General features: G+C 36.7%; 4 protein-coding genes across 5 annotated transcripts; 2 read left to right on the plus strand and 2 right to left on the minus strand.

Moving 5' to 3' along the window:
- Nucleotides 1-2,059: 2,059 nt before the first annotated feature.
- Nucleotides 2,060-3,243, plus strand: LOC129245858 (microtubule-associated protein RP/EB family member 2). Of its 2 annotated transcripts, none has more exons than XM_054884281.1 (4): nucleotides 2,060-2,316; nucleotides 2,378-2,841; nucleotides 2,916-2,977; nucleotides 3,040-3,243. In XM_054884281.1, exons 1-4 carry the CDS (start codon nucleotides 2,172-2,174, stop codon nucleotides 3,161-3,163), a joined length of 795 nt encoding a protein of 264 aa, XP_054740256.1. In that variant the 5' UTR covers nucleotides 2,060-2,171; the 3' UTR covers nucleotides 3,164-3,243. The 2 variants fall into 2 exon arrangements, with proteins under 2 accessions (XP_054740256.1, XP_054740257.1); XM_054884282.1 differs by having other exon boundaries at nucleotides 2,402-2,841.
- LOC129245857 (coiled-coil domain-containing protein 130 homolog) lies at nucleotides 3,228-4,559 on the minus strand. Its single transcript, XM_054884280.1, has 2 exons — nucleotides 3,883-4,559; nucleotides 3,228-3,823 (listed from the first exon to the last, which is right to left on the minus strand). Exons 1-2 carry the CDS (start codon nucleotides 4,453-4,455, stop codon nucleotides 3,305-3,307), a joined length of 1,092 nt encoding a protein of 363 aa, XP_054740255.1. The 5' UTR covers nucleotides 4,456-4,559; the 3' UTR covers nucleotides 3,228-3,304.
- Nucleotides 4,560-5,897: 1,338 nt separating this feature from the next.
- On the plus strand, nucleotides 5,898-9,845 carry LOC129245047 (methionine--tRNA ligase, cytoplasmic). Its single transcript, XM_054883009.1, has 9 exons — nucleotides 5,898-6,076; nucleotides 6,206-6,327; nucleotides 6,400-7,031; nucleotides 7,090-7,293; nucleotides 7,349-7,453; nucleotides 7,520-8,153; nucleotides 8,219-8,736; nucleotides 8,811-9,246; nucleotides 9,315-9,845. The coding sequence occupies exons 1-9, from the start codon at nucleotides 5,974-5,976 to the stop codon at nucleotides 9,459-9,461; spliced, it is 2,901 nt and encodes a 966-aa protein (XP_054738984.1). The 5' UTR covers nucleotides 5,898-5,973; the 3' UTR covers nucleotides 9,462-9,845.
- Nucleotides 9,846-12,378: 2,533 nt separating this feature from the next.
- LOC129244073 (uncharacterized) lies at nucleotides 12,379-16,907 on the minus strand. The gene is made up of 5 exons (XM_054881687.1): nucleotides 16,829-16,907; nucleotides 16,677-16,766; nucleotides 16,381-16,470; nucleotides 15,136-16,317; nucleotides 12,379-12,724 (listed from the first exon to the last, which is right to left on the minus strand). The coding sequence occupies exons 1-5, from the start codon at nucleotides 16,834-16,836 to the stop codon at nucleotides 12,379-12,381; spliced, it is 1,716 nt and encodes a 571-aa protein (XP_054737662.1). The 5' UTR covers nucleotides 16,837-16,907.
- Between the last annotated feature and the right edge of the window lie 1,427 nt (nucleotides 16,908-18,334).

The raw sequence follows: 18,334 nt of genomic DNA on the forward strand, positions 1-18,334 counted from the left end.
ACTCTTAGCGAACAAAACTAACGTCAATCTGTACTGAAATAAACCAACGGTAAATAAGAAGGTGCGTTTCATAATCATAAGACACCCCTAATTTAACATAGCATTTTAATTTATAGATTTCAGAGAAAAATAAAAATTTTACACATCTGTTTTATTACAGAATTTAGAACTTTTTTTAAGACATAAAGAAAATTTTTACCAAAAACATTTCCAGGCGTTTTAAAATGATAAGACACTGTTTAATTAAAGTGATCGTTTAACAAAAGTATACTTTTTTCGATTTTTTTTTTTCTGTCGTCTAGAATATTTTAGTATTCTATGCTTGAGCGACACAAAATAACTTTTTTTTCAAAGCTTCTGGTATTTTTTAAAGTAAATTTACATCTTGAGAAACCCATTCTACCTTAATTGCCGCTTTAGACTCGTTGGTGTTGTCAAATTGGCGATTGTTGGCGTAAACTTTATATAAAATGTATATCTCAAATATTTTCTATTGGGTTTAGATCCGGAAAACACGCCGGCCAGCCCATAGTTCCTATTGAACATTCGGTCAAATACTGTCTTATTTCCCTGCTTACGGTCGTTGTCTTGCTGAAAAACGAAGGACACTTTCCGATTATCCTGAATAAAAGGAAGGAGACTATTTTTCAAAATGTTTTTGTAATCCCCACTGTTCATTCGCGATGATGTAAACGGTAAATCAAGAGTTGCTTTCGATGTGAATGCAGCCCAAACCATAACAGAACCTCCACCGAAGTTGCGCTCTTGCGCAAATCTATCCAATAATTTAAAAAACCAGCGGATCCACCAAGGTTCCATTTTTTTTTTTCTTCCAAAAATATAACCTTCTTAAAAATGTATATCAAATTGGGCAACATTAAAAATATTCCAAATATCTTACTGTGTCCCAGTTGGTGTCTAGGTGTTTGTCTGCAAACTGAAGACGCGCCAGCTTGTGCTAAGGCAAAAGATGGGTTCCTTTTCTTATTTTTGATAATTTTAAATGATTGCACATCTGTAATGTGCGCCAAACTGTTGTTTTTGAAACCTAGTTTTGAACAACAGCGGCCCAGTTGGTGCAAGACTTAGGCGAGTTAGCAGCTTTTCTTATGATTGCTCGCTGTTCTCGACTTGATAGTGATGGTTTTCTTCCAACGGGCTTCAAAGTGTTGTAATTCTCAGGACTCCGTAAAAAAATCCGGATAACACAACGACTTCTGCCTGTTTTTTTCAATTAAATTGATTGTCAAACTGGAAATCCTTGTGGGCCAAAATTTTTCCACGCTCCTCTTGTAATAATATTGAACCGCTCGGCATTTTAGGTTAAATTGAATAAAATTATAATTAAAGTCATCCAAATTAATAATCAGCGCCTTCTATCACTTCAGAAGCTTATTTTCGACTATTGTCTTATCATTATGAAACGCCGAAAAGACTAGCAAATGTGCAGCTTATTAGAAAAAGATAACGGTTCTGCAAAATAGAGTGAGCTTTCGCACTAAAAGCAATTTATGGAAGTCTTAAGTCTATAACTGTTAAAATGACGCCAAGTAAAAGCTACTCGGGAAAGTAAAAGCGAGCTTATGGTAGTTCAAAAATTGTGTCCTATGTTTATGAAACGCACCTTACTTATAACAAAAACGAAATATTCACAAAGGTAGCACTCATCTCTTTCGCTCCCAGTAAGCTCGACAGAATCGCTATGTGTGTGACGTCACAACGGTGTAGTTCTATCATTTCAGTGAAAAACTGATTTATGATAATCGCGGTACGTATATGAGTTGAATTGCCATGATAACCGCCACTAAATAGTTAATAAAATGAATCGTAAAAATTCGTAGACACTTACATTTTCTGATTATTTCTTTTAGATGTACAAATTGAGACATCGGTGTTGTCAAAAGATCGTTTGCACGTCATTAGCACTTATTTGCAAAATTAACCTAAGCAAAAAATGTATTTCCCTACTGGGATGGGAAATTTTGTTGTTTGATTATTTTGAATTACCTTTCTGCCCATTGTACAATGTTCGTTTTCTTCCTCTTCTTTTATCCAACTCGTTGTTTAGCGCCAAAGTCATTGGTAATTCGAATTCCGTTAGTTTTATAGAAACTTGGTGTTAAAATATTTTTAGTCATATTGTTTAAAGTAAAGATTTAGATTTGTTACAGATGAGCACTCAAGCCATGCCTGACATCAAAGCACCGGTTGCCCTAACACATTCCTCGACGGATAAAATGTCACGGCATGAAATATTGCGTTGGGTAAATACCACCGTAAATGGCGAGTACAAGAAAATTGAGGATCTCTGCTCAGGTACTCATTAATATACCCTCATACATAGATGAAGATTATTCCACAAAAACATATTTACAAGCTTACGCATTACTAATCGTTCAAGGCGTCGCTTACTGTCAAATGATGGAAATGATGTTCCCACATTCGGTCGGACTGAAAAAAATAAAAGTCAACGCAAAATTGGAGCATGAATTCCTGCATAATTTAAAGCTTTTCCAAATGGCATTCGCGCGAATAAACTATGAGAAATCTGTACCCATTGAACGATTAATAAAAGGACGTTTTCAAGATAATTTCGAGTTTCTGCAGTGGTTCAAGAAGTTCTATGATGTGCATGCAGCTGGCAAGGAAAACGTGAAGGTTACAATTCCTCAGAAACAGCAAATGCACCCTAACAAAAAACCGACGAAGAAAGTTCTGAGTCAAGAAGGTTCCGGCATGACTCCACCAACAGCAAATTCAACACAATGTAGTGATCATGAAAATGGCTCACCAAGAAGTACGCAAGCTTTGAAGTCAACTCAAAGCGAGTTGGTCGAGCAGGTTCGTACTAAAGACAAGTGCAATTATATGTAAAAATTAGACATATATGTTTGTAACAATTGAATCCTTTTTAGACTGCAATAGTATTGAATGAAAGAAATTTCTATTACAAGAAACTACGAGAAGTGGAAAAAGTGTGAGTTGCACCAATATAATTAGACAATTGCTTTCCATAAAATATTTTCACTTTCGTCATAGTTTGAAAGAATTTACGGATCGCAGCGAATTTTGTGAACGTGCGTTGGCCATACTATATGATGATGGAGAATCCATTCGAAGCAATCGAAACAGTGATACTGGCTGCGTTCCACCGGAATTATAATTCAAGTAACTAAGATCAAGTGTATTTACGTTTATTTATTATAATGTGAAGTGCTATATATATCCTAAATATTTTTTTTTTTGTATTTTTTCAATTAAATGTTATGAATTTATTAAAACTATCTCATATGCATCATTTAATTTAATTACTATTGTCGGTATCACTACAACTATCATAGTCACAAACCAAAGCTAAACTTTTTGGCAAATCTATCAGCGTGGCTTCCTCTGTTTTAAGCTTTGCTTTATGCGTCATTGACGTCTCCGCACTCCCAACAGACTTCTTGTCCCTTATATCACAACTTTCCGTTTCATCACACTTTTCTTCTGTTCGCCCGCTATTTGCTGGGTCCACAACTTCACACGCACTGTTTGTTTTCTTTTTAATACCCAAATCAGCAAATTGTAAATGTGTACTGAGTATTTTTTGACGCTTCAATCCACCGAAAGTGGTTTTCGTAGCACCTGGTAGTGCCGGTTTCATTAGAATATCTAAACGTCTTTCAGCTTCGCGCTCTTGTGCAGATTGGCTTTGGAGCATCATCAACCCAGCCATTTGCTTATCTTGTACGGTTTCGGGAAGAAGAGCTATATCAAGACTATTCCTTGCAAGTAATTGATCGTCTAGTTCTTTTTGCGCTTTTAGTTCTTTTTTCTTTACCTGAAAAAGCATTTATAAAAATCTTTGTCCATTATTGTAGAAGTAGCGTAGTAACTCACCCGAAATTCCGCTCTCAAGCGACAATTTGCTTCATAACTGTCATCCCAAACGCTCCGATTACGATCAACTAACCGCTCAAGCACCGGTTTCGCGTCTTCGCCGGCTTTGACATCCTTCGCCTGATGTTCCAACTTGTACATGGCATCATCAAAGAGTCGTTTCTGCACTTCCTTGGTTTCGGGTACAACCTGTTCGTTCTGATGCGGATCCCAGCGGTTTTCTTGTCGACGTGCTCCCGATAATATCACATAGTCCAAGTTTCCCGGATCCGTTTGTATTTCAAAGTGATTGTCGCACAGGTGACATTTCATACGAAATTTATATATTGGTGTGGAATAGTACATGCCCACTTTGGTCTTTTCCGCATTGTAACGCACACCCATGCCAATGTGATTCTTGCAGCCATCGCACCAAATGTTGTAGGGCATTTCAAAACGGATTATAATTATACCCACATGAATTTTCCTGGCACGCTCGCGTAGTGCATGTGTGCCGCGAAATTTGTTGAGGCCCCCCTTCTTCGGATCATAATCCGGGGGGTAATACTTATTTTGTCCTTTACGCTCACCCATTCCTAGTTCGAAATTTACACCGCGAAGTTAAATAATTTTACTAATATGTTTTAAGGGATTGTTTACGAAAAGCAAAGATATTGCTGTGGATTTGACAATATGATAAATAAAATCCCATTCACAATAGAGCCATTGATCAGCTGAGTATGCACAGTGGCGCTTAAAATAATCATAACAAGGGAGTAAGTACTTCGTAATTATCCGTATAAAACAATTCGTATCGGTATTATTAATACTTAATAAAAATTGCTGTCACATTAAGGGGTAACACCACTCTACACGCGTAAAATAAACACGATTTTTAAAGAATTTTTTTGTATAGAAAGAAAGGGAAAACAATCACTCTGATTTGGGAAGTTATTACTTATATATTATATATATATATATACTAAAATACAAAACTACAAAGTTTGATCGAAAAATTTTACAAAATGGCGGCATTGGAGACATTTTTGTAATGTGGTTTCTCTTGAAGGAGCTCCGCGGCACGCAGCACAGAGGGTGCAAATTTTAATCTGGAACAAAGAAACATTTTTTTCTTAATCTAGATAAGAATAGCTAGAGAAACACGTAGGGGATTTAAAAAATATTTATTTTTGTGGAATTAGCATGCATTTGAAGGAAAAATCTCTATTTTGGACTAAAAAAACGGCACTTAAATAATTATAACAATCGTTTAAATTAATCTATCGAAAACCCCTACGCTCTTCTCTTAAGAAGGTTATTATACAGACGTAGTGAAAAACCTGATTAAAAATATTTAAAATTGTTTGAGTTATGCTGCGTGCCAATTTCAGAAAACGTGTTTTGAGAAAAACGCGTTTAAAGTTTGGAAATTTGGAGAAGTCGTTAGGAATATGTTGGTGTAGATTCTAAATAGGTTGGAGTTCAACCTCTACACTATCTAACGTGATGTGCCGAGAATGTAACGAATCTCACGTGGCTGCTAAAGCTCTTCGTTTGTGCCATAATAGGTTCACATATAACTAGGTTATATATTTTTTTCGAAAAAAAAAAACAATAACATATTCCACCAAATCAATTTCTAAGCAGTAAAATCTTTCAAAACAGTCATGACAGCTGATTGTCAATTTTGCAGCTAATTATTTTTGCTAATCACTGCATAGGTCAACGTACTTCGAAACTGATCGAGCGATAGTTTGTTAAGGCGATTATGGAGTTTCGGGAAATGCCGTTCAAGGTCTGCCTGTATTGCGTCAGGCCCATTCTCTTGGCAGGCGATTGCACGCATTGCAATGGTATGAGTTTGTCTAGTTGTCACCTCACCTGTAGGTGAATTTCACTAGGTTTTGTATATTTTTTTCCTAAAAAATATATTATGTCTTTTTCAAATTAACACAAAATATCATACCTCCAACTACAACTCTGTGGCAGTCAATTTCAGACAAAGTCGTGGCAACTGTCCGAATCTAATTGTATCTGTCAGTGAAGAACTATCGCGTGCTTCTGCGATTTTAGATATTAGAGAAAATCATATTTAATAAAATAAAAAACAATATGAAGATTTATACCAATGAAGGAAACCCCTTTGGATTTAAATTGCAATTGCTGGCAAAATTTGCAAACCGGCCTGTGGAAGTGACTAAAGTCACATTAAACGGTAGGTTTAGTTGTGAGTGAATACTGCAGGTGGCACTCCAACGCTGTTTAATCATAACACAGTGATATTCCAATAAATATGAGAAGGCGTGCAGTGCGATCTGATGCAATATTCTTTCTTTATTTGTAGATACTGTTGGCAAAGATTTTTTGGTGCTGCCTGCGCTAGTACTAGAAAATGGTTTGACACTATTTTCTACCGATGCAGTGGCCAAGTATTTATTTCCAGATGAAGGTGTCCTTCGAGACGAGGTCAATATACACACTTTACTTGAAATTTTTACATATATATATTTTAAAACGACTTTTACTTTCGTTTTACAGTGGTTAGAATGGTCAACCGTGAAATTGGCGCCCGCCCTAGCACAGCACCTGGCAGTCGGACATCGTGCCAATCCGGATGCTTTGCCCGTGCTAAATTTTTTAGTTAGAAAATTGGACGACCGCTTAGCGGCATCACCCTTTTTAGTAGGAAATAAAATAAGCGCTGCTGATATAGCCGTTTGGTCTTTGTTAGCACCCGACGGCACATTGAAGGGCGCTCAGAATATAGAGCACTTGAAGGCGTGGTATCGTAAACTTTCAGCGCTGCCTGAAGTTCAAGCAGTATTGGCTGAAACTCCATTAACCGAACTTACCTTCACATCGCTGCAACACTCCAATCGCTACGGTGGTCTAAGCCAAGTTCCCGTACGGTTGCATACAGAGTCTGAATCAGAGAAGCTGTTGGCCGAAACAGGTGGTAACTTGGCAGATACCGTTTCCGAAGATGAGTTGAATACTTCACGCAACAGTTTTGTGGAAGTGTCTGTGCCACAGCGTATTGAACCGCGTACGGTGTTGCCCAAGCAAGGCGAACGCAATATTCTAATAACTTCCGCATTGCCCTATGTAAACAATGTTCCACATCTGGGCAACATTATCGGATGTGTGCTGTCTGCTGATATATTTGCAAGGTTAGTGCAACGAAATGTTTATTATTAATAGATACAAATTATAGTTATGTTGTTGCAGATATTGTCGCGCAGCCGGCTACAATACTTTGTATATCTGTGGTACTGATGAATATGGCACGGCGACAGAGAACAAGGCAATTGCTGAGAATCTCACACCAAAACAAATTTGTGACAAATACTTTGATCTCCATAATTCCGTATACCGTTGGTTTGGCATCGGTTTCGATTTCTTTGGTCGAACGTCATCGTCACAGCAAACTGAGTAAGATTCTATTGACAACAACAATAACTTGATTTATTAAGTATGATTATTTTAGAATTGTACAAGAAGCTTTCAATGATGTCTACAAGAATGGCTATATTTTTACCGAGAGCGTCGATCAGCTGTTTTGTGTAAAATGTGAACGGTTCCTAGCCGATCGGTTTGTATTTAAAAAGTTTACATATTCACCTACGATTTGAGCATCAATTTTTAATTCTCCCAACAGCTTCGTTGAGGGTACATGCCCTCATCCTGGTTGTGGATATGAAGATTCGCGTGGCGATCAATGCGATAAGTGTAGCAAACTAGTCAATGCTACCGAACTGATCCGTCCACGTTGCAAAGTTTGTAGCAGCGCGCCAATAGTACGATCCTCAAACCAACTTTTCCTCGATTTGCCCAAAATTGAACCGCAACTACGTGTGTGGATTGAAGGTTCTGAACCTGGCTGGACGAACAATGCGCGCGTAATTGCACGTTCCTGGTTGCGTGAGGGTCTGAAGCCGCGCTGTATCACACGTGATCTGAAATGGGGCATACCAGTGCCGCTTGCTGGCTTTGACAAGAAAGTATTCTATGTGTGGTTTGATGCTCCATACGGCTACATCTCGATGACCAAACACTATACAAGCGAATATAAACAGTGGTGGATTCCATCGAAGGATGTTAGTGTGGAGCTGTTTCAATTCATGGCCAAAGACAATGTGCCATTCCACTCCATTATATTCCCCTGCTCGCTTTTGGCAAGCAACAAAGGTCATACTATGGTAACCAATATTATGGCGACAGAGTATTTGAATTATGAGGATGGGAAATTTAGCAAAAGTCGTGGCATTGGCGTATTCGGAAATGATGCACAGGTAAGAGAGATAAGAGGAACAGTGGCAAGTGTGAGGCGTGAGTTAAATTTTGTTTGTTCATGCAGGAAACTGGTATACCTGCTGATATATGGCGTTTCTATCTGGCTTCTGCACGTCCCGAAGGACAAGACTCCAGCTTCAGTTGGAATGACTTGGCGGCGCGTAACAACTCCGATTTGCTAAACAATCTCGGCAATTTTGTGAATCGTGCCTTAGTATTCTGCGAAAAGAACTTCAATGGCGTCATACCCGCTATGACTTTAACCAAAGACGAACTCATACTATTGGCGCTCATTAATCGTGAAGTACGCGGCTATGTAAATTCACTTGAAAAAGCTAAATTGCGTGATGGCATTCGCCATTTACTTTCCATTTCCCGCCACGGTAATGGTTATATGCAAGCGCAACAGCCGTGGGTGCTGCTAAAGGGCACCGATGAACAGAAGATACGGGCTGCCACCATCATTGGCGTTTGCGCCAACATCGCCGCACTTTTAGGCAATCTTATGCTACCCTACATGCCGACGTTAGCGCGTACACTACTAACGCAACTGAATGCCAAGCAAACTCCGCTGAATCCTGAGTAAGTTAAGATGTTGAAAACTATTGTCAAAAACCGGTTATCTTAATACGTATGTATGTATGTATGCTTTGCAGAAAACCTTTTATCAATATTCTTCTTCCTACTGGTCATAAGATTGGTAAGCCAGCGCCATTATTCACAAAATTGGAACCAAGCTTCATTGAAGAGTTGAAAAAGAAATTCGGTGGTGTGCAAGATCAAACGAATGCGACCAACAATGCGACAACTGCAGCAAATAATGCGAACGCGCAGTCTGCCAAGTCGTCTCCGCCTCTTACTAATGGCACGCAAACAGTTGCTCAGCTTGAAGAAGCCGTGCGTTTGCAGGGCGAGAAAGTGCGTCAGTTGAAGGCGGCAACAAAGGACAAAAGTGTCTGGCAACCGGAAGTTAATGTGTTGCTGGATCTCAAGAAACAACTAACCGCTGCCCAAGCGGCCCCACCCGCTAAGTCTGCTCCATCCGTCAGCGATGGCAAAGTTAAAGAACTAGAACAGCGTATTACACAACAAGTGAGCATAGAAAATCAAAATAAAAATCTACAACATTCACTAATATTCCTAATTGTTGTTATATTTAGGGCGAAAAGGTACGCCGTTTGAAAGCGGCCGGCGATGCCAGCGTATGGAAGCCTGAAGTTGAGGTGCTACTGCAGTTAAAAAAGGAATTAGCTTCTCTAACTGGCGCCCCACAACCCGCTGCCCAGGGCAAAAGTAAGAAGAAGTAGAATTTCGGTATACAATGGCTTTGATACTCCAGCATCACCACGCAATCGCACGTTATCTAAATTTAAAATTTTTTGATTTGCTAAGGATACGCATCTAAATGCGTAATTTGTCTCATTGCCAAACAAAAGGGCAGACTCTCTCGCTCATGTTAAACCATTACATTTACAGGTATTTGACTGTAGCCCTTTCTCAATTACGCTTTTATCTGAAGGCTATACAACTCACATGGTTGCTTTCTTTTGATATTGTTAGTTTTATTACCTATTAATTTATTGAACTGTGTTGGTTATGTAAGGAACTTAATGTAATTAAATACTGGTCATTAACATTGTATACAAACCACGTCATTAACAATAAAATATTATTTAAATATTGCATCGCAACAGCATTCGTAATAAAATTGTCTACCCTCGTCAGGCAATGGTAAACCTCCGAGTGTATTTCTGCCATCAAAAAGCTTTTCGTAAAAAGCATTTGGCGTTTGGAGTCGGCTTAAAGGGTTATATACAGTTAGAATTTTCAAAAAATCGTTTTTTTTTTAAATATTTTTTTTTCTTAATGTTCATATATTTAAGAATACACATAGAAAATTTAATATCGTTCCGGTGAATATTTTCGAAGTTGCACGCAAATTTGAAAAGGCGTTTCGGAATGCTCGAAAGTACAAGGCCGGAGCGACAGCGCATTTTTCTCAAAATGGTGTTTTCAAAATCGGTGACCAACATTACTCGAAAACGGCTAAACCGATTGGTCTCAAATTTTAACACGAGCTTCTTAAATATATTTTTTACTAATTAATCGAAATTTTTTTCTCACTGATAAATATTTTTTTTATAAAGAATTTAAGGCCGAAATTTTTATTAAAAAACGATTTGTTTTTTGAGAAACCGCCATTTTGCCAAAAAAATTTATTTTGCTTATTCGTTCGATTAATTACTAGATTTAACATTACTTTAACGAAATCTGTTTGGTTTTGTAATTTCCGAGGTTCCAGTTCAGAGATATAGGGGTTACCGCAAAACTTGACCTTTCCAAATAAATATTTTTACTAATACTAAGTCTTAAAATACAGTTAAAAGATAACATAATATGGGTACAAATTTTTAGATCAATAAATTTAAAAGTTTTCTCAGATAAAAATCTGGAAAAATCGCTTTTTTCGGCCTTCTAACTGTATATAACAACATCAAGACGCACACCACAAATAGGTGGAGGTGCTCGGCGAAACACCTAACAGAAGTCTACGCACCAATTATTTATTTATTTTTTTTGTTTAATTATTGTTTTTTAATTATTTCTGTTTTTAATTAATTTATTTATATTTTCTCTATTTTTATTTCTATTTATTTATTTATTTTTTTTTTGTAATTTTTTCTTTAATTTTTAATTTTTTTTTAATTATTTTTTTTTTAATTTTTTTTTTAACTTTTTATTTATTTTTAATTTTTTATTTTTGTTTTTAATTTCTTATTTTTCTTTTAATTAGTTTTGTTTTTAATTAATTAATTTATTTTTTTCTCTATTTTTATTTCTATTTAATATAGTTTTTTTTTAACTTTTTATTTTTTTTAATTTTTTATTTATTTTTATTTTTTTTTATTATTTTTGTTTTTGATTAATTAATTTATTTTTTTCTCTGTTTTTATTTCTATTTATTAATTTTTTTTTAATTGTTTTGTTTTTATTTTTTTTATTTATTTAAAAAAATTTGTTTTTTTGTTTTTAATTTTTTTTTTAATTTTAATTTTTTTTTTGTTTTAAATTTTTTTTTTAATTATTATTTTTTTTTTTTTGTTTTAAATTTTTTTTTTTAATTATTATTTTTTTTTTTTGTTTTTAATTTTTTTTGAATTTTAATTTTTTTTCTTAATTTTTTTATGTTTTTTTTTATTTATTTAAAGGAGTTAATTCAATTGACTTTGTGGTGCAAACCAAATAGTTGTATCGGCGGATTTGCGATAATGTGATTCACTGGACCGAACATCAACGAAAGTATGAATTATGTTTCCGTTAATTTGCTATCTAAAAGTATGAATTTCACTGAAAAGCTCGTAGTTGTCGTATTTCACTAATTGCAAAAACTGGTTGAAATCAATGAAACAATGATTATTTTGTTGTAGCAGCTTACTAAGCCCTGTCAGACCGACGTAGTTGCCGGTCCTCTTCGTCTAACTCATCTAACGACAGACCCAGGAAACGTGCTGTTTCGACAGGTTGGGTCCAGAGGGAGAGGGGTGTTAGGTGAGTAGGTTTGATGGGGCATGTGAAAAAGGGATTAGTTGTTGTTGTAGCAGCAAAAACATTCCCAATTCATGTACGGGAAGTGCTGCTGGAGTGACAGCCCTTGGCCGGATATATAGTAAATCCGGGTCGTTCCCGGTAACGTAGAAGCGACATATGCTAGACATATATTGAGTAGTCGGGGTCGTTTCTGAATAGGTAGGAGTTTAACCTGCTACAATATCCAGGACGCAATTGGGTCAAAGTTACGAGGGTCTCTCGGGATAGCTGAAGCTCTTCATCTGCAATAGATGGTGGTTGGACTCCAATGACGGTATTCAGCGGTCGGGAGCTTAGGAAGATGGTAAGTGTCTCCTGATGAATGTCATTTAGCGTCTGTATGTATACTGTGTGTTGTGTTGGTGCAGCATATATATTTCCCATACATTTACGGGGAATACTGCTGAGGTGACAGTCCTTGGCTGGATATAGATCCCAGTCCTTGCGGTTACAATACTATCCGTTCCAGTAGTTGTAGATTCGTTTCGTCCTGGATCTCGTCAGAACAGTTGAAGAGACGCCTCCTGACGTGCCTGAGAGGCGGCTCAGGCTCTAGCAGGAAACCTTCGGTAGCACCCAAGCAGAAACCCTATGCTCAGCATTTTATTGTGCTCCCTGATGGGGAGCATTGATGCCTCATTGTGAAGGTGTTGCAGGAGGGATTTCAGTATTCTGACATGTCTGAAACTGTCCACTGCTTGTCACTGGTGCTGGGCACAGCATAATTCGGAACCAGCTGGCTAATGGCTTTAAATGTCGCCAGCTACGTTCCTTTGACTTTGCTCCAAGTGCTGCCGGCAAGCGATTTAAGGACCTTGTTGCAGTTTTGAACCTTAGTGGCAATTGTCTGTGCGCTGAAGACGAGAGCAAACGCCCAAAATTTTTGGGGTTCTTAATTGTCGGTATTGGTATGTCATCGACTTTCACCTTTAGCTGTAGTTTGACCTCATTCGTCCAGGTGGTAAAGAGTGTTGCCGTGGATCTAGTGGGGGAAAGTTGGAGCTTACTCGCGTTGAAAACGCGCGAAAAGGTGGTGAGGTAAATATTCACTTTGAAGCCCAAGCCATCGATGTCATTGGCCGACACCATTATCAAACAATCATCAGCATAGGAGACCAACTCTAACTGATCTCATACACCTCGATTCACCTTAACCAAGCATCCAATATCTGCAAAAAAATATGCTAAAGTATTCAGTTAAATTACGAAGGCGAGTAAATGATTGTCGAGTATGGGATCGCCCTCGAATTAAATATGCACAACAAATGCTCTCGCCGAAAAGTTATCAAGATGAACAATAGTTGGGATCGATTCACTTATGTCCATGCCGATGTTACTTCTTCAAATTCATCTCAGGAAGGGAAGAGAGTGCCCTTGATTGTGAATAGAAGTCCCAGCTATAAAGATGGAATTTTTGCGGAAATCATATTCTGGAAAACACTCTCTCAGAGGGATAGGTTGGGAAACGCTCTTGAAAGCTGTCTTAAAGGGCTTACCATTGCACTCCAAGGGCGAAAGCGAAAGGCGAAAAAAATTTCTGCCGTTTTCGCTGATGCTTTTGAGTCGTTCACAATTTAGAGCTTGTCTGCATAGATCTGCGTTCGTCAGAGAGGTAGCTCTTTCTGCGGCGTTATCTCCGTTTGCATCAATGGAACTTCCATTTCTAACTGCGATCGTGCCAGCCATATTCACCTTATACAGGTGACAGTACCATATCACTCTCAGCTGGCAGATGGCCCATTTTGCCCATTCCGCTGCCCTAATGAAATCGAAAGTGCGGAGCTCGTATCTTTTCATTGTGATCGCCTCGCACGAGAACCTGTAATATTTCAAAGAATTTCGGGGCATTCGTCTAGTCCTATCAACCGCAAACGAAACATGTGCTGATCCAGTGCTAAGGGGGAGGCGATTTGAGCGTTTGCTGGAAAAATCATCCTACGACTTCGATTCAGACCCAGCAGCAGCTACTACAGTTGCAAGTACGACATAAAGATGAACTATTTCTGGACAGGGCAACGACTAGCGGAGACCAGTGTTGCCAGAACATTTTCAGAAATAAAGCTAGATGGATAAAAAAAAAAGCTAAAAAAAGCTAAAAAAAAATCGAAAAAAGGCTAAAAAAAAAGCTAAAAGTACAACGCCATTTTTACGTTTTATTCGTTATTTTCATTGTAAAAAAAAACAATACTTAGCATAACTATTTTACACATGTAGTGAAACATTAAATTTAATTTGTACTTCAATTTCATAAAAGTATATATTGTATATACACTGATGCTTTGCATCATATATGTAAATATAAAGCTACGAAACATTGCAATTTGTACTTCATAAAATTATTTCCACTTCCAGTTAACAAAATAAAAAATGCGCCTTTTACTAACTGCCCAACCTAATATAAACGCACGAACATAAACGACGTTTTTTGCTCTAACCGATATAAACACAAGTTTTCTTGATAAAAATATGTGTGTATATGTCAAACCCTGGTGTCACGCAGAACCAAAATTGGAAATCAAATTAGGTTTTTACGCACGCAAATTAATTTATGTTACTTTCATACAACTTGTATGTACATGAGACAATTTTTGACAAAAAGTTACCGCAATGCGTTTATATTAGATTGGGCTGTAAAAGTCTTATTATATTTCTATGTCAAAATTTTCTTCATCATCCGAGGAATAAGAATAAATACTGGAATTGTTCATGAGACTAATGAGATCTTTTGTTATGACAAAGTCATGACAGCACTTCTTTTCTTTTTTTAGTCCATACCTTATACATAAAATTGCATTTAACATTGTAGTACTAGTCCTATTTCGCACCTTAGTTTTTACATTATTCATCGTACTAAAAATACGCTCAACCTCCGCATTGCTCAGCGGCAGAACCAAAAATTCAAAAACAAAATTAGAAAGACTGGCAAAAGGATTTTCCCCGAACGCATTCTTATACTCCCGAACCTGTGTCCAAAATGCAACTGTGGAATCTATGCCTTCCCATTCGATTAGATGCAATTTCTTCCATTGCATTTCTATGTTACTTATCTCGTCAGATGTATATCTACATTTTTCTTGTTTGAAACTATCAAATATGTTTGTTTTTACAGCGCTCAGTGCTTTTTCCATAGAAAAGAAATTAATATTTTTCAAAGTGTCGATATTACTTGGCAAACGTTGGCGTAATTGCTCTATTAGTTTAATAAGAAAACTACGGCAGTTATCTCGTATATTTTTTTCTGTATCTATATCATTAATGTTTGTTTTCATAAACTCCTCAAAGGAGTAATGGAAACAAGGAAGAGGAATTAATAACGGCAACAACGGAGAAGACAATGGGTCAAAAGTTTCTGAGGAGTAAGTAACCAGTGAGCAAAGATTTGAAAGTAGATACTTTAAGTCACTGAACATCTTGAGGGGGTCTACAGAATTGCTTTCAAAAAGCTTATTCACCATTTGAACTTCTTTTAATATAGGGCCAAGGAACATTAAATAAGCTAAATTTTCGTCAGAGAACAGATTTGCCAACAGCTTCGCTTTATGACAGCATTCCACTGTTGCAGCAATACCAAAGTGCGTTTTCAATTCCAACCATTGACTGGTTACTCTTTTAACGGCAACTTCGATAGACAGCCATCTAGTAGAGCAGGCTCTAACCATTTGTAAAGGTTCTAGCCCATCATTTATGGCAGCATACAACATGGAATAGCTATTTTGTCTACTTGCGGATTTAGAAAACCAGTTATATGTTTCTGATATCAAAAATTCAATTTTATTGGGAAGTAATTTCGAAGCAGACGAAACAGCCAATTGGATCGAATGGCAAACACATGGAACTAAAACAATATTAGGTTGATGTTGCTTTAATAAAGAAATCACGCCTCGGTTTCTGCCTACCATAACACTAGCATTATCTGTTCCTAAGCCCCTTAAGTTTTTAATATCTAACCCAAACTCACTCAATGTTTTTAAGATTGAATCTACTAATCCTTTTGCCGTGCAATCCTCGATAACTGATAGTGTAAGAAATGTATTAACAATTGATTTGCTGGTAGCGCTATAATATCTTATCACTATTCCGAGGTACTTTTTAACGCTTATATCTGTCGATTCATCAATAATTAAGCTGTATGGATTGCTACCGATATCAGAAAGTAACCGATTTTTAAAATATGGACATAGCACATTTCGAATTAAAGCACTACATTTTGATCGAGCCAGTTTTATTCCTGTAGCTATTGAACTGTCGTGAAACGAGTTTCTTTGAATCGTAGATAAATGATCTACGGAACAGATAGCTGTGTGTGAAGCGACGTAAAGTGCGTTAGCTAATTCGGCTCGCTTTGTATCATAAATAATACCAACAGCTTTAAAAGAAATTGTTGCCTGCTTTCCTCTTAAAAATGGACCTGCTGTTGCTTTGTGTTTTTTCGTATTTGCATGCGCTATCAAAGTGCATAATTTTGGTGTCAATTTACAGCCGCAAAACTTACACAATATTTTGTCATCATATTCAGATATCCAATCTTTAAACCTTTTATCGCTGAACCAAGCTTTTCTCACTTGTTGGGTATATCTGCGCCACAAAAAAACGTCATTTAATATAAAAAACAATAAAAGCGGCATGTGAATATAATACCTTTTGGTCTTTCTGCGCGGTGATTCCTCATCCGAATAGCTGCACGAACTTTCACTCTCGGATGTTTGTAAATCAATTCTTTGGGAACACCTGTTTAATACACAACTATTTATTTCACAATAGTTACTTCAGGGCTGCATGTTAACGTTAAATTTATCAATAAACGAAAATAAATTAGATTTTCGTTGCTTTTATTGATAATATTTACGTTAAACGGCAAACTCTTAGAATTTTCTTGAAAGTATGCAATACATTTGTGCATACAAACATACATAGGTATGTATGTACGCACTTACCTTTTAGTATTTTTCGGTTCAACTTCATTCAAATTGTCCTCTTCACTCGAAGATGTCTCAATTGGAGCCGGCACAGCTTTTTTAAAATATCTAATAGGTATAATAACATAAATTTAACAATTTTTACCTTTAAATGCACAATTTTAACTTACCTTTCCATATTTCTGCAAATTTTACTCGATGCAACAACGCGGCGCGAATCGTTAGGAATGTTCGAAAATTATTTTGCATTTATACATGGAAATGTTGGCGGTGAAAAGAACAGTGCAATAATCGATTGTTCGTGCTGCCATTCAGTGTTAAGCGGACACACACTATACATACTTTGTGGAGACTAGATTAACAATTTTTATACTATCGAATTTTATTAATCTTAGAAAAAAGCTAAAAAAAGCTAAAAAAAATTCGAAAAAAGGCTAAAAAAAAGTTAGAAGCTAAATTACATTTTTTCCGGCTAAACGAAAACAAAAAAAGCTAAATCTAGCTTGAAAAAAGCTAAAATGGCAACACTGGCGGAGACACATGAGTAAATCACTCACAATAACATCAGATAGAAGACAAGACGGTAGTTCGTAAATAATGCGCTAAAGCAAATTTCCCGATGTTCCATTTCCTCCAGAACCACTTATGAAAACAGTGGGAGGAGTGGATGCTATCGATTACGTAAAATCTCCGTACGTCCAAAAGAGCAGAAGCTGAACATAAACGCGACTCCACCTTGATGAAATGCAGCAACTCTGCTTACTTTCAGAGAGCGCCCTTTATAAAGGGTTTTCCAATAACAGGTGTTAAGTGTTAAACAGGAGAGATAATTAAGGATTTTTTATGGCCGGAATTGGATGGTATTGATCTGGACTACGTTTATTTTCAACAAGACGGCGCTACGTGCCACACAAGCAACAAAACCATTGATCTTTTACGGAAAAAGTTTCCGGACCGTGTTATCTCTCAAAGAGGTGATCCCAATTGGCCACCGAGATCTTGTGATTTAACGCCTTGTGACTTTTTTCTTTGGGTCGACGTGAAAGAGAAAGTCTACGCCAACAGCCCAGCATCGATTCAAGACCTCAAAGATGGGATTCGTGAGGCTATCGAGGGCATAGGGCAGCCAAAAAATAGCATTTTTCTTTAAATATCAAAATAACACCTCTTATTGGAAAACCCTTTATTTGATGCACTTCTGTTCAGAATAATAGCAGCGCAACAGTTTTGCCTGGTGATATTTTTTTATTACAAAAACAAAATAGTTTATACTACGGCAAAAATCATATAAGTCAAAGTTTTAAACTTTTTGAAAATTTTTAAAAATTCAACAAAGTACATCAAAATTTCAAAGTTTTCATTTACACAGTTTAGAAAAATTCAGTGTATGAAATTTTGTGGACCTTTAAATTTTGCAAGTTTAAAGCTTTTTAAAAAATTTTAAAGTAATTAAAAAATCGCGTTGATTTTTGATAATTTTTTATTGACGTTGTTATGCATTTTCTTCCATATGACGAATGCTCGAAATTTTTTTAAATGAGAATATGCAAAAAGAATCGCCAAAAATCAACGCAATTTTCGAACCACTTTAAATTTGCAGTTTAAACTGCCAATTTTTTAGGTATGAATGCCTGGTTTGGTGGGAAGCTCTATAAGGAAGGGCTATAATATCACTA

Source organism: Anastrepha obliqua, chromosome 4 (genome assembly GCF_027943255.1).
Source record: "Anastrepha obliqua isolate idAnaObli1 chromosome 4, idAnaObli1_1.0, whole genome shotgun sequence".
NCBI lineage: Eukaryota > Metazoa > Arthropoda > Insecta > Diptera > Tephritidae > Anastrepha > Anastrepha obliqua.